Source organism: Schistocerca gregaria, chromosome X (genome assembly GCF_023897955.1).
Source record: "Schistocerca gregaria isolate iqSchGreg1 chromosome X, iqSchGreg1.2, whole genome shotgun sequence".
NCBI lineage: Eukaryota > Metazoa > Arthropoda > Insecta > Orthoptera > Acrididae > Schistocerca > Schistocerca gregaria.
In genome coordinates, this window is record NC_064931.1 from 523048430 (window position 1) to 523064783 (window position 16354).

The 16354-nt window shown below is 46.3% G+C and overlaps 1 protein-coding gene across 1 annotated transcript in view; it reads right to left on the reverse strand.

The window, feature by feature from the left end:
* Nucleotides 1-379: 379 nt before the first annotated feature.
* Nucleotides 380-16354, reverse strand: part of LOC126298179 (uncharacterized) — a 199038-nt gene continuing 183063 nt past the window's right edge. Inside the window, exon 7 of the mRNA XM_049989488.1 lies at nt 380-957. Within this exon, the coding sequence (XP_049845445.1) occupies nt 380-957 (578 nt within the window). The remainder of the gene's footprint in view (nt 958-16354) is intronic.

Genomic DNA, 16354 nt, shown 5'->3' on the forward strand with positions numbered 1-16354 from the left:
GGCGGTATAGCCATTGATATCGGGGAGACTGCCCAAGTGAACTTCCTGCAGAAGAGCGAAATCAATATCAGAAGCGCAGAACATCTCCTGCATAAGGCTGATTTTCACCCTGGAACGGATGTTGTTGGTGTTGATGGTTGCTATCCGGCAGGCCTGGTGGCGGACTTCTGGAGGCTGTTCCACTCCGCCGTCCGCCCAAGGCGCGGGCGTCGCAGTGGAACGTTATACCGCTGGCCAGCAGGGGATTCTGGGGCGAGTATAATTAGTGGTTCGGCCCCGACGGCACAGGGTCCCGTAACGGGTCCTGCTCCCCGACCTCCTCCTCGTGCCACACCGTGGAAGCGGGCACCAGTTTATCGTCCATTTTGTCTGCAGAAGATTATGTAATGGTGCGTGGTGTAGTGTCGCCTGTGATATGTTCATGAATTAGTTCAGCGTCCGCATGGGGAGTCGGGGGGATGGGCGCAGGGACACCGATGGATGTCGCCACGCTCATAACGTCTACGTCAGCAGTAGCGGGTTCTGGGGCCTCGTGCTGGTCGACGGTTGCGTCATCCAGGACTTGCAACGTCTCCTCTTGGCCGGAAACGGTGCGACGCCTTCGCTTGCGACGTTTCGGGGAACGTTGTTTCCTTCTGCAGCCCTCCGAGTCCGAAGACGGAAGGGAGTCGCGTCGCTCTGGCAGGAAGGCCGCTCTAGGAACGATGAGCGAGTCGATCTCCATCGTGTTGTCGAGGTCAGGGACAGCGTTCGGTTGCGTCGGCTTCGTCGGAGCGGTGTCGATGGCCGGCCGAGACGGCGGGCCCTCCGAGGCGCTCTCCGTCGGTGTCTGGTCGGGCTCGTTGGTGGCGTCGTTGGTGGCGCCCGGACGACGTTGCAAAGCGGTAGGAGAAGCTAGAGCAGCGGCGTAGGTCACCGGTAGCACTTTAGGTTGTGACGTGGGTGGTCCTTCGGCAGCTGGAAGTTGCGTAATCCGTTGTAGGCATTCGGATCTAAGGTGGCCTTTTTTTCCGCACCTGGAAGAGGTCCGAGGTCGTATATAATTATTGCACGGTATCCGCCGATCTGTAAGTAGGACGGGACGTTGATTCGGAGATCAATAGTGACCTGTCAGACCTCATTTAGGACAGGACAAGTCCGAAACTGTGTCCACTGAGCCGCAGTGTGGCCATGGACTGTACCGTATGGGCAGAGTGCCGCCACGACATCCTCAGCAGGAAGTTGGAATGGTAATTCGAAAGTGCGTATCGTTCGCATACCTAAACCTGCGTGGTCGACGGTTACCGCCCCTACATTGCCATCAGCATGACAGAATCAGAGCCCCTATTCGGTCTCGCGTAGAATGCGTCCGCAAGCCGCGTCGTTAATGATTTTAACATACACCGTGCTGCTCACGATCGACAAATGTATGCCGATAATATCGGTCGCCGATATCTTCACTTCATCTCCCGGAAAATGCTCCACCTCGAGTGCTTTGGGTCGGGCGTAATCGTTGCATAAAGTAAATCAGAGTGTAGATTTGCGGTAACGGTTCGCCATGTGTCGTATATGGTAGCCCGGCACTTACGCAACGGCCGTTAGAATGAAAACAAGGTGAGCTCGCGCTCCGCACGCGGTGAACACGGACGCGTCAGCTCTGTTGCTCTGCGGAAGGCAGACTGACCATTCAGCTATCGGGGCGGACACGGCAGCTATTGATCATGCGGGACATGGCTTGAGAACTGTAAGAGTATTTGAGCTACCGTTTGAGGTTCCGTCTGAGTTCGCCGCAATCCTATGGACGGGTACTTCGTCACATAGCATAAAAATGGGCAACCTTTACCACGTATCCGGTACTTAATGGTGTGCGACAAATACGAATCGAGCTATCAAAACATGTGCCGTCTTATTTCACTATTGGAGGCTGCAGAGTGATAGTCATTTACGATGGTCAGCCGAAAATATGTCCGGGTTGTGGTCAGGAAGGCCACGTTCACTCAGCGTGTCTCCAAAGAAGAATTGCACAAATGCCGACAGGTGGAACGGCACACCTGTTTCGAGGTCTCTCCCTCTCACATATGCAAATGTGTTCCGGAAGGACGCCCCACCGAACAGTAACAGTGCCCAACAGCCGGTGAAGCCAGTCGAAAAGCCGACGACGGCGGAGACGACACGAGCATGGTGACGTTGGCGACGTCTCCGACCGAGCATCAGCGACCGATACCCCAAGTACTGAGATCTGCTGAGCAAATGGTGATCGACAGTCGAATAGTGCCAACGGCTGCCTTCGTGTCTGACTGCAGTGGTGACCGAGACACTCGCCCACGCTCCGATACGGAAACCCACCTGCCTTTGCAACGGTCTCCGAAACGGCGCAAGAAACCACGCCTAGATCCGTCGGACGACTCCTTAATACGTATGCAGGACGATGATCAAGAAACGACCGAGGAAGACGGCCACCTTACAGAGGGTCTCGAGACTCCTCATCCAAAACACCACCATCTCGACAGTTGCATACGTCACGAGTGACATGAAAAACTTGACAACGCACAGCGTCCAGCAGTCCACTAACACTCCCAGGTAGTAGAAGAGGAGCCACACTAGATCGGGTTTCAGGAGAATGCCCATCGATGTAGCACATCGTCAACGAAAGCAAAAGACGACGAAGAAACCTAGTACATGCTGTGGGCACGGATGATGGCAGACATCTGACATCGCATCAAGAAAGAGGCAATGCCTTTGTAGAACATTACACTCAATTGTACACCGCAGTGGATACCGATATGGCCGGCATTAACGAAGTTACGCATATGATTTTCGGCACCATTAATCCTGAGGCGGAAGCACAAATGATGGATGAGATTACAGAGGAGGAAGTGATAGAGGTCATTGGTAGGAGAGCGGTGAAGAAATCACAGGGACCAGATGGCCTCCCTCTGGAATTCTACAGGACCTCTAGCTATGTGATTGTACCATGATGGACTACTATCTGCCACGAATTAATGTCTCCTGACGTGCCCTAACCGCCGGCTCTTGGGAAGGGGCTGATTATCCCGATACACAAACCCTCGGGTGGTACAAGGATACCGGACTACCGACCACTGACGCTCCTTAACTGCGACTTTAAAATATTCACCAGATTATTAGTAGCACTCGTCCGAATAGTATTGCCTCCGTGCAACACTAGCGTCAATAGATTTTTTTGAAGCCTTTGATAGAGTTAGCGATAATTATCTTGCAGAAGTCTTGACACATGCGATTTACACGACCATTTGTCGATGTCTTGCTGCGGCTACAGAGCAATGCCTCCGTCAAAGTTCTCGTCAGTGGGCGTACGAGAAAATGGATGTCCCTTATCAACGACATTATATGCACTGTCTCTCGACCCGTTACTTAGCGGCCTACGACACCGCTTAAGAGGACTGACTTTGCGAGGATACACATTTAGGTGCAAGTCATATGCGGATGACCTGGTGCTGATAGTACGGAATTTAAACGATATGAGTGTGGCTTCATATTGGATACGCAAATATGGAACGGCCGCTGGCAGCTGTATAAATGTGGACATGTCTGTAACCGGTGACGATAGTATTACGAATACCGGTGACATTCCTTTGACTTACAGGTCTACTGTTTAATGTAAGATATAACGCCCTTAACCTCCCTCTGAGTAGGAGTGGACTTGGTCTTGCACATGTTCGTGATCGTGTGGTGGCACTATATATGAGCACAATGTTAAAACTGTGGAAACGACATCAGACTTGTCTGACAGGAATCTTAATACAAGAACCAGAAGGTGCCAGCAGCGGTCCACCACATTTCCCAGTCACTCCAGCACATACGCACTTTAGCTACGTTGAGACGGCTCTGTCTGAAACGAGACCTGCAACGGCCCGTGACATGTATCGGATACTAACGACCGGGCGACACAGCAGTCCTATTGAGCGGAAGCATCCACATAACAATTGGCTGTGCGGCTGGTCCCGGCGGAGGTTCGAGTCTTCGCCCGGGCATGGGTGTGTGTGTTTGTCCTTACGATAACTTAGATTAAGTAGTGTGTAAGCTTAGGGACTGATGACCTTAGCAGTTACGTCCCATTAGATTTCACACATATTTGAACATTTTTTGAACAATTGGCAAGTAGTATGGTGATCGATACACCACGTTTCCTTAGACACAGAGACATGTGCAACGTGGTACCTAACAGTTAATGGTAAAAATGTCTCCCGATCCAGACTCCATGCGATTCATTTGACGGATTCACTAATGTGCCCTCAGTGCCTAATTCTGAACGATCAGCACCGCCTTATATGCGTCCCCTTGGCAGAAGTGTGGCGTTTGGCGGCTCGATTGACCGCTTTCTTTCTCCGAATGGGACAAAACAACATTGAACCAGGGATTATATTCTTCGCGGACGTGACGTACTACCCACGTACCAAAACGAAATCTGTAACGTGGCTTCGCGTCCAGACGGTGCTCTTTTTATTCAGAGATGGCCCAATGAATGTAATGGATTTTTGGACCTTTTTACAGTAGCGACATCTAAAGATCGTGAACAATCCGAAATACCGACAGTATTTCTGTAACGTCCTATGGACTGCGTTTCAAGAGCCCCCGCTAGCTGGAACGTCAGGGGTAGGAGAAGTTAAATTATAGATGCGAAGAAAGCATGAACTGAAGATAAGAATCGGTGGATACATTGTATTTACGAGAAGACATATCCGGATGACAAACTGCGGGGGGATTGGAAATACGATTCTCCATTGTGATGTGTTTTTTTTATGTAGTGCGAGAATAATGTTCAGTGTACTAGCTTCAAGCAATACAGTAATATTATTGCGGTATGAAAAGGCAGTAGTTGTTACCGAAATTTAACTTCACTGAAATGTTATATGTGAGCCAGGATTTGCTTTAATTTGTGAAAGATATTCATAGGAATTTGAAGCGTAGTTGGAGAAGTATTTCTTTTTCTCGTATTTTTTGCGTTTTTATTTCTGACGTATGGTTACCTTCCAAAGCTTACTATTTATCACAATGTTAATTTTACGTCAGTCTGGTTTATAGTTATCCTTTCAGATTATGGTTGTATGTATATAAAGAAATAGTTAATCTCATTTGTAATACCAACAAAAAGGTAGTTCTCTTGTTTTCTATTGTTCCTTTTTAAATATAAAAAAAGTAGTTACGAAGTTGGATTGTCGGGCATAGAAGCCGTGTTCAAACCTCTCTCCTGCCATTTTCTTTTCTTTTTTTTTAACCTTCTTCCCGCTGTTTGCGTAATTCAATTTTTTTTTGTGTCTTGGCATAACGTCCACTTGCAACAGCGAGGTGTAAGATAGGGATCTATAACGACAGTTGATTCTGCACAACTACTCTATTAGCAGCCGAAAGGAGACAATTTTCGAATGGGAACAGCAAACGTTTAATACCGACAGGTGAACCGAATCCTCCACGGGAAAACACGCCTGGTGTGTCATACACAGCATTAGTGACAGTACGTCTGTTCTATGATAGGAATCTCTAATCGACGCACCTAATTTGTACGACTGGTAAGTGAGTGAGATATGCCTCCTTGCTAGATATAGTTGTTTATATGAATGTGATCACTCCCATGGAAATGATGGAAATATAATAGTTTGTCACATGAGCTGCAACAAATGAACGCGACAGTTTGACAATCACACAGTTCCTCTGTGTTCTGTCAAAACATACTTTCTTAATGTTTTTGAAGTTGCGTTCCGTTTCGGAAGTCCTCACTCTCGAATTACTTTGGTGTGACATAGTTCACACTCGTTTATTTGTTGTTTTCATTTCTGTGAGACGTCTATGTGGTATGTCGCCTGATCTCACTATTCTAAATCTACATGGATACTCTGCACTCTGCACTACATTTAAGTGCCTGGCACAGAGTTTATCGAATCACCTTCACAATTCGCTATTATTCCAATCTCGTTTAGTGCGCGCAAAAAGCCAATATCTATATCTTTCCATGCGAGCTCTGATTTCCACTATTTTATTATGGTGATCGTTTCTCCCTAAGTAGGTCAGCGTCAAGAAAATATTTTTGCATTTGAAGGAGAAAGTTCGTGATTGAAATTTCGTGAGAAGATTCTGCCACAACGAAAAACGCCTTTGTTTTAATGACGTCCACCCCAAATCCTGTATAATTTCAGTGACACCCTCTCTTCTATTTCACATTAATAAAAAACGTGCTGCCCTCGTTTGAAGTTTTTCGATGTACTCTGTCAATTCTATCTGGTAAACATCCCACACCGAGCAACAGTATTCTAAAAGAGGACGGACAAGCGTAGTGTAGGCACTCTTTAGTAGATCTGTCACATTTTCTAACAAGAGAACCTCCCCATTGCACCCCCTCAGCTCCTCACGCTAACCATGGGACCACGGCGCTCCTGAGCTGACATTATCCTTGATGTTGCATATCTTGCGCATGTATATTTTTTTCATAGTTGCACACAACTTCTTCCTGTTTTCTCGATTGATCTGTGTTCAGTTTTTCAAGGCCTATTCACTGTGCCAACTTATAACTAAATCTGAAGGGGATGCGATAGGGAGGTTCCCTTGTAAGTGTCCTGCCAATAAAACGTAGTCTTTGGTTAGCCTTCTCCACAAATTTTTCTAAGTGTTATTGCCAATATAAGTTATTCGTAATTGTGATTCTTAGGTATTTAGTTGAATTTACGGCTTTTAGATTTGGCTGACTTATCGTGTAACCAAAGTTTAACAGATTCCTTTTACCACTCATGTGGATGACCTCACACTTTTCATAATTTTAGGTCAATTGCCAATTTCGGAACATACAGACATCTTTTGTAAATCATTTTGCAATTTGTTTTGATCTTCTGATGACTTTACTTGTCGATAAACGACAGCGTCATCTACAAAGAACCTAAGACGTCCGCTCATACAGTCTCCCAAATCGTTTATATAGATAAGGAACACCAAAGGGCCTTTAATACTACCATGACGAACGCCAGAAATTACTTCTGTTTTACTCAACGGCTTTCTATCAGTTACTACGAACTGCGATCTCTCTGACAGAAAATCATGAATCCAGTCACATAACTGAGGCAATATTCCGTAAGCACGATATTTCACTGCTAGACGCTTGTGTGGTACAGTGTCAAAAGCCTTGCCGGCCGGATTGGCCGAGCGGTTCTAGGCGCTACATTTTGGAACCGCACCACCGCTACTGTCACAGGTTCGAATCCTGCCTGGGGCATGATTGTGTGTGATGTCCTTAGGTTAGTTCAATTTAAGAAATTCTAAGTTCTAAGGGACTGATGACCTCAGAAGTTAAGTCACATAGTGCTCAGAGCCATTTGAACCATTTCAAAAGCCTTCCGGATATTCAGAAATACATAACCCATTTCAAATCCCTTGTCAATGGCACTCAACACTTCGTGTGAGTAAAGAGCTTGTTGTGTTTCGTAAGTACGATGGTTTCTAAACCCGTGTTGCCTGTGTGACGCTAGACCGTTTCATTCGAGATAATTCATAATGTTGGAACACAGTATATCTTCCAGAAGCCAGCTGCATATCGACGTTAATGATATCGGCCTATGAAACTTCCTGGCAGATTAAAACTGTGTGCTCGACCGAGACTCGAACTCGGGACCTTTGCCTTTCGCGGGCAAGTGCTCTACCATCTGAGCTACAGAAGCACGACTCACGTCCGGTACTCACAGCTTTACTTCTTCCAGTACCTCGTCTCCTACCTTCCAAACTTTACAGAAGCTCTCCTGCTAGACATGCAGAACTAGCATTCCTGAAAGAAAGGATATTGCGGAGACATGGCTTAGCCACAGCCTGGGGGATGTTTCCAGAATGAGATTTTCACTCTGCAGCGCAGAGTGCGCTGATATGAAACTTCGTGGCAGATTAAAACTGTGTGCCCGACCGAGACTCGAACTCGGGACCTTTGCCTTTCGCGGGCAAGTGCTCTACCATCTGAGCTACCGAAGCACGACTCACGTCCGGTACTCACAGCTTTACTTCTTCCAGTACCTCGTCTCCTACCTTCCAAACTTTACAGAAGCTCTCCTGCTAGACATGCAGAACTAGCACTCCTGAAAGAAAGGATATTGCGGAGACATGGCTTAGGCACAGCCTGGCGGATGTTTCCAGAATGAGATTTTCACTCTGCAGCGCAGAGTGCGCTGATATGAAACTTCGTGGCAGATTAAAACTGTGTGCCCGACCGAGACTCGAACTCGGGACCTTTGCCTTTCGCGGGCAAGTGCTCTACCAACTGAGCTACCGAAGCACGACTCACGCCCGGTACTCACAGTTTTACTTCTGCCAGTATCCGTCTCCTACCTTCTGGAAACATCCCCCAGGTTGTGGCTAAGCCATGTCTCCGCAATATCCTTTCTTTCAGGAGTGCTAGTTCTGCAAGGTTCGCAGGAGAGCTTCTGTAAAGTTTGGAACGTAGGAGACGAGGTACTGGCAGAAGTAAAGCTGTGAGTACCGGACGTGAGTCGTGCTTCGGTAGCTCAGATGGTAGAGCACTTGCACGCGAAAGGCAAAGGTCCCGAGTTCGAGTCTTGGTCGGGCACACAGTTTTAATCTGCCAGGAAGTTTCATATCAGCGCACACTCCGCTGCAGAGTGAAAATCTCATTCTGGATATCGGCCTGTAATTTAGCGTATTACTCCTACTACCTTTCTTGAACATTGGTGTGAGTTATGCAACTTTCCAGTCTTTGGGTACGGATCTTTTGTCGAGGGAACGGTTGTACATATTTGTTAAGTATGGAGCTATTGTATCAGCATACTCTGAAAGGAACCTAAATGGTATACAATCTAGTCCGGAATACTTGTTTCTGTTAAGAGAATTAATTTGCTTCACTACTCCGAGGACATCTACTTCTACATTACTCATGTTGGCAGCCGTTCTTGATTCTATTTCTGAAATATTTAGTTCGTCTTCTTTGGTGAAGGAATTTTTAAAGGCTTTGTTTAGTGACTCTGCTTTGGCAGCACTGTCTTCGATAGTATTCCATTACTATCGCGCAGAGAAGTCATTGATTGAGTCTGGCCGCTAGCGTACTTCACATACGACCACATTCTCTTTGGATTTTCTGCCAGGTTTTGCGACCCAGTTTGCTGTGAAAACTATTATGAGCATCTCGCTTTGAAATTAACGTTAAATTTGGAGCTTCTGTAAAAGTTCGCCAATCTTGGAGATTTTGCGTCCACTTATATTTGGCATGTTGTTTCCGTTGGTTCTGCAACAATGCTCTGCCCCGTTTTATGTAACAAAGGAGGATGAGTTCGGTCGTTCGTTAATTTATTTGGTATAAATCTCTGAACTGCTGCCGATACTATTTCTTTAAGTTGAGGCCACATCTGGATTAAACTTACTTTGTTATTTTGGAAGAAGTGGAGATTACCTCTCAGGAAGGCGTCAAACGAGTTTTTATCTGTTTTATGAATATGTATATGTTTCATTTATTTTTGGAGGATTTGGGGGTTACAATATTCAATCTCCCTACGACAGCCCTGTGTTCACTAATCCCTGTATCAGTTTTGAAGCTTGTCATTAGCTCAGGATTATTTGTTGCTAAGAGGTCAAGTGTGTTTTCACAACCGTTTATTATTCGCGTGAGATTATGAACTGCTCGAAATAATTTTCAGATAATGCATTTAGCACAATTTCGAATGATGTTTTTATGCGTACCTCCGGAATTAAACATGCATTTTCGCCAACATGTCGAGGGTAAATTACAGTCCCCACCAACTATAATCGTATGAGTCGGGTACGTGTTTGGAATCAAGCTAAAGTTTTGTTTGAACCTTTCAAAAACTGTATCATCTGAATTGTGAGGGCGGTAAAAGGATCCAGTTATTATTTTATTTCGGGTGCCAATTGTGGTGTGCGTACTGTAAGACCTTCGGTACACACACCATCAGATTATTTGACTTGTCGCTCTAACGAAGTAGTCGAGTGTCAGGAATAGGTCTCGTGGTCTTATCGTGGCGTGTTTGTCTTCTCCCGTTAGGTCAGACGATAGAAATGCCACTGGCACGCTTAGAGTAACAGATTGGTCGTGACCAACTTTATATAGAACATGATTAATTTTCACACGCATTTATTAAAATAATAATAATCATTAACCTTACTTAACATGATTCTGGATGCTATTTACAATTGACAATCTGAAGTTCCTTGCGTCTTGGTACGTTAATCTTATTTTCACATATCTCTGATACTTGACAAAGTGTCTATACATTTCTGTTCATGGCTATGTACAGGAATATGATAATCTTATTAGGCCCAGACTGAAACTTGACTACGGATTAATGCAGACTGACTAATAGGAGGTCTGTATACTCGTTATAATACCTGCAGCTGGCTGCACCCTGTGGTCGGAAGGACCTGTCTACGTCAAGAATGATTCCACCCAGTATGCACACGGAGTGCACAATGGCTTCCTTTTCCTTCTTGGCAGTAATGTCCCTAAGAGGCCCCATTAGCGCGCTCAATATTGGGGCTCCCAACTATCAATAATCCCACCCTATGTGATTGCCCGGATCTTGCAGGCTGAAAGATTTCCTCTGAAACGCGACAGGTGACTGCATCTGGTTGAGCGATAATGACAGCCACAGGCAGCACCTGGAACCTGTTTGTTAGAGTAACCGGGGAAGTCTTTCTTGCGCCCCTCTGGAAAGTCTTTCTCCGCCTGCAACACCCCGAGGCGACCTCCGACTCGACTACGGATGAGGGATCAACCTCACTGCGATCAGTAACTGGGCTGGCCACCGCGAGGACCGACCGGAGGGCTCTGACGTGCTGGATGTCCGTTGGATCCCCATGGCCGGCACACAACAGTGGTGCCCATCCACTGCAACTTCAAGCTGTGTAACCGAAGCAACCACAACCTGCAGCTGAGAGCGAAGTGTCACCAACTCGGCTCGCATCCGCTACCACAGTCACAGTCCCTATTCGTACTGAAGTCCGTGGAAAACTACACTACCCAGATAAACGGACTATCGGCACGTGCTGCGGAACTCTACTGTAGACGCTGACTAAAACGCTAATAAATTAGATTAATACGTAGAGACTCAAAAACCGAACTACGAAGCACTCAGGTGAGACTAAATAATTCTAATATGTCACAAAATCGGTTTACTCTTCGATACAAATGAAAACGCGAGATCTGTGGCTATTAAATATTAAATTAGCACGCAGAAACTCAAGAAACTAAACTATCAAAGTACACAAACGAAATCATAAAATTTGCTCATGGTTAGGAACTCGTAAAAGTCACAAAATCGGTTACTACCCTGTTGCTGCTTCTGTCTCGGCCGGTCGCTGCTGTCTGCATTGCATTTACTTGCGACGGTAACGTATTCTTACCACATGACTCACATCCTATAACCAGTGTATCGTATGACAACTGCCAAGACTAAAACATTTCAATGACCGGACAGACAGTTCACGATTATGTGGGAAAAAAAACAAAGATCACACAAGAGTTTGGAGCACAGATCGCCCGCATAGCAGTCTAACACCATGTCCAGTTACCCACAGCGCCGTTGCTGTTAGAGGCCGATCTTTGTTGCACCTCACGGTCGGGGTGGCCGAACGGTTCTAGGCGCTGCAGTCTGGAACCGCACGACCGCTACGGTCGCACGTTCGAATCGTGCCTAGGGAATGATTGTGTGTGACGTCCTTAGGTTAGTTAGGTTTAAGTAGTTCTAAGTTCTAGGGGACTGATGACCTCAGAAGTTAGGTCCCATAGTGCTCAGATCCATTTGAATCATTTTTTGTTGCACCTCTTGCTCTTGGACCGTTCACTGTTTCTATTTTGCTTTTTTCTCACAGCTCTTCCTGTTTTTATGCTTGATTTGTGTTTAGTTTTTGACGGCCTATCCACTGGGCCATCTTACTAGTATATCTGATTTTGGGGGGGGGGGGGGGGCGATGAGGAGTTTCCCTTGTCATCTTGCCGACAGACAGCAGTGGCATCGCTCCTTGGAGGCAAAGCTGGCGCAGACCATCACAACATTGCACGGGAAGAAACAGTTCGCTGGCAATTCGTCTACCTACCGTTTATTAAGCTTTGTCCTGGTTATGCAGAGATTTTACTCTTGACACTTGGGCTTTCCAGACCTTTTGTATCTCAGCTCATTACTATGACTTTGATCAGAGACAGTCAAATCACTAAGTGGTCCTGAACGCTTTGACTCTGTCATATCTTTTGTGATTTAGCCATACTAGGGGAACTGTTAAACTTGTACTTATATTATCAGAGGGGTTGAGTACGACAGAGACTTCCACTAACAAACTATTTTTTTCTAGTGAACTTATCCTCACTGACAAAGAAGAGTGAATTTACGTTATTATTAATAAAAGTCTTATTCATTGTGTACCTGTGTGTTAGTTTCTCCACATCGAATTTGACATGAAGCACCCCAACAAGCAACAATGTTTTCTGTGAATTTCGTCTGAACCCTTGTGGTCTGCTCCAGGTAGACAGTTCTTTAAGGTGTTTTCTCCCACATAAGTGTTGTGTTTATGTCAGATTTCAGTTTCAGTATGTCCATGGCCACTATGGATTAGAGATGGGCGATCCGCTCTTGAACTGATTGAAACAGCCACATCCTTATAAGAAGTGAGCAACGGATGACTCTGGGAAAAGACGCAGTAGCTCGTCCGATCCGAAATGTTTCTATGTTGACATTAATTATCAGAACGAAGATTCTGTGGCAGGCAACTGCAACAGCGTCCCACGTTGTATGTTGAAGGAAACATTTCCCACGTTGCAAAAGAAATGTGATGTAAACCACTTGTATGTATGGATTTGTATACCTTACAAATGTTTGCAGCCTTTCTCAGCTGTGAAAAGAATGGAAAATGAACAAAGACCAATTTTTAGAGCACTGCATTGAATCAGAGCGCTTCGCTGTCTTTTTAGGGTGTAAACGATAACTGTTTACAATGTACCACCATGCTATAGAGGAATCCCACTCTAACAATTGGATACGCGACATTTTTGGCTTCCGAGTCAGGAAACTACTTCAGACCGGTTTACAAAAGCTACGTGAGCCGCAACACATGTACGTCACGAAAGATTTTCGGTATTCTCTCGCTCTCTCCACACAAACTATTGCTACTAGAAAAAATGAGTAGAACTCTCTTGTAGGAAATTTAATGTAGCTTAAATGCATAGCGAGAGGCGTTTTATTTGGATCCGCATTTATCGAGTTTGCAAGAACTCATCCACACAAGTCAGGATTTATAGTGCTCTGTTTATGGTATCACTCCCCACTGTTGTAAAAAAAAGTGTGAGTGCACCAATTATTTCACATATTCCACATTTTTGGTCATTATTGATAGGCACTTACGCCAATAGCTTACTAATGGACTTTCTAAATACACTCCTGGAAATTGAAATAAGAACACCGTGAATTCATTGTCCCAGGAAGGGGAAACTTTATTGACACATTCCTGGGGTCAGATACATCACATGATCACACTGACAGAACCACAGGCACATAGACACAGGCAACAGAGCATGCACAATGTCGGCACTAGTACAGTGTATATCCACCTTTCGCAGCAATGCAGGCTGTTATTCTCCCATGGAGACGATCGTAGAGATGCTGGATGTAGTCCTGTGGAACGGCTTGCCATGCCATTTCCACCCGGCGCCTCAGTTGGACCAGCGTTCGTGCTGGAAGTGCAGACCGCGTGAGACGACGCTTCATCCAGTCCCAAACATGCTCAATGGGGGACAGATCCGGAGATCTTGCTGGCCAGGGTAGTTGACTTACACCTTCTAGAGCACGTTGGGTGGCACGGGATACATGCGGACGTGCATTGTCCTGTTGGAACAGCAAGTTCCCTTGCCGGTCTAGGAATGGTAGAACGATGGGTTCGATGACGGTTTGGATGTACCGTGCACTATTCAGTGTCCCCTCGACGATCACCAGAGGTGTACGGCCAGTGTAGGAGATCTGTCCCCACACCATGATGCCGGGTGTTGGCCCTGTGTGCCTCGGTCGTTTGCAGTCCTGATTGTGGCGCTCACATGCACGGCGCCAAACACGCATACGACCATCATTGGCACCAAGGCAGAAGCGACTCTCATCGCTGAAGACGACACGTCTCCATTCGTCCCTCCATTCACGCCTGTCGCGACACCACTGGAGGCGGGCTGCACGATGTTGGCGCGTGAGCGGAAGACGGCCTAACGGTGTGCGGGACCGTAGCCCAGCTTCATGGAGACGGTTGCGAATGGTCCTCGCCGATACCCCAGGAGCAACAGTGTCCCTAATTTGCTGGGAAGTGGCGGTGCGGTCCCCTACGGCACTGCGTAGTATCCTACGGTCTTGGCGTGCATCCGTGCGTCGCTGCGGTCCGGTCCCAGGTCGACGGGCACGTGCACCTTCCGCCGACCACTGGCGACAGCATCGATGTACTGTGGATACCTCACGTCCCACGTGTTGAGCAATTCGGCGGTACGTCCACCCGGCCTTTCGCATGCCCACTATACGCCCTCGCTCAAAGTCCGTCAACTGCACATACGGTTCACGTCCACGCTGTCGCGGCATGCTACCAGTGTTAAATACTGCGATGTAGCTCCGTATGCCACGGCAAACTGGCTGACACTGACGGCGGCGGTGCACAAATGCTGCGCAGCTAACGCCATTCGACGGCCAACACCGCGGTTCCTGGTGTGTCCGCTGTGCCGTGCGTGTGATCATTCCTTGTACAGCCCTCTCGCAGTGTCCGGAGCAAGTATGGTGGGTCTGACACACCGGTGTCAAGGTGTTCTTTTTTCCATTTCCAGGAGTGTATAAAGCGACGTTTGTGGAAATTTTATCTCGCTGTTATGTGAATTTTAACAACATAAAATTAACAATTAACTCTTTCTATTTGTCTGACACTCTTACTACAAAACAGCTGTGTTTATAATTGTCAAGTTTAGATCAAACTGTAAACATATTTAGTTTGTGCATAAAGTTTACAAAAATCTGTTCCCTCTCATTACTCTCACAGTAAAGTTTAAGGTAATAACGTTAACAAAGCAGCAGTGACATAGTAGCTCAGTCAATGAAGACCAAACACGTTCGAATGTGGGGAAGTAATTGATGTAGTCGACAATTTTTGTATAGTGCTAGGAGGGAGTGCCACGAACAACATACTAGAAATTCTGACTGACGGGGCATGAATGTGGTGGTGTGGGCGCTTTGATACTCTCGTGAAAACATTAAATTTCCTACAAAAATTCCCTATTCACTTTTCTCTAGGACTAACAGTTTGCTTGAAAAGAATGAAAGAATATAGAAAATCTTGCATGATATACATGTACTGTAGCTTAAGTAGTCTTCGCAGGCTAATTTGAGGTCTATTCTCGATTTGATAGACCGCAAGTGTCCCATATCAAATTGTTTATCTCTACTTTCTCTACATTACTCTGGCACATTGTAAAGAGCTATCACTGATGCCTATATTTCTGCTCTTTATCTGAAATGAAAACCTGAAATTTCAGAACACCAATAATCGGTTCATACTCTTGGGCAAGTTGTTACTTCCTATCCTTTGACATAGCATCACACATAGCATATTTTTTCAGTGATCATGCGAGTCACTTGAGCAGCAGTCATCAGCCACTGCTCATATGAAGCAGACTACAAAGTGACTCAGGAGTCACTTCCCTACGAACGGCTCCTTGGCTCACTGGCTCATTGTTGCTCCTATGGACCACATCTCAAAGTGACTCAAGAGTGACTCTGTTCCCAAAGGCTCACAAGGAGTGGATCACAAATCAACTCAGGAGTCCCTTCATTCTCTGCACTGTTGGCTCCCTCACTCACTGAGCTAGCACATGTTTTCTTGACTCAGCACCTCTCTGAGCTCAGTTCTATTCCATATTGTTCACTATAATAATAATAGTATGTATTCATGTAAGTCCATCTCCGTAGCTGAACTGTCAATGCTACTGACCAACATGCAAGGGACCCAGTTTCGATTCCCTATACTGCACATATTTTTCCTCGGTGGAACAAGTTTGAGGTGCAGTCAGCCTCACAAGCCCAACTGAGGAGCTACCTGACTGAGAGGTATTAGCTCCAAGAGAGGTGCAGTCAGCCTCACAAGCCCAACTGAGGAGCTACCTGACTGAGAGGTATCAGCTCCAAATGGTTGACAACTGCCGTGAGTGTAAAATAAATAAATGTCGTGTGACGAGGGCCTCCCGTCGGGTAGACCGCTCGCCGGGTGCAAGTCTTTCGATTTGACGCCACTTCGGTGACTTGCGCGTCAATGAAGATGAAATGATGATGATAAGGACAACACAACACCCAATCCCTGAGCAGAGAAAATCTACGACCCAGCCGGAAATCGA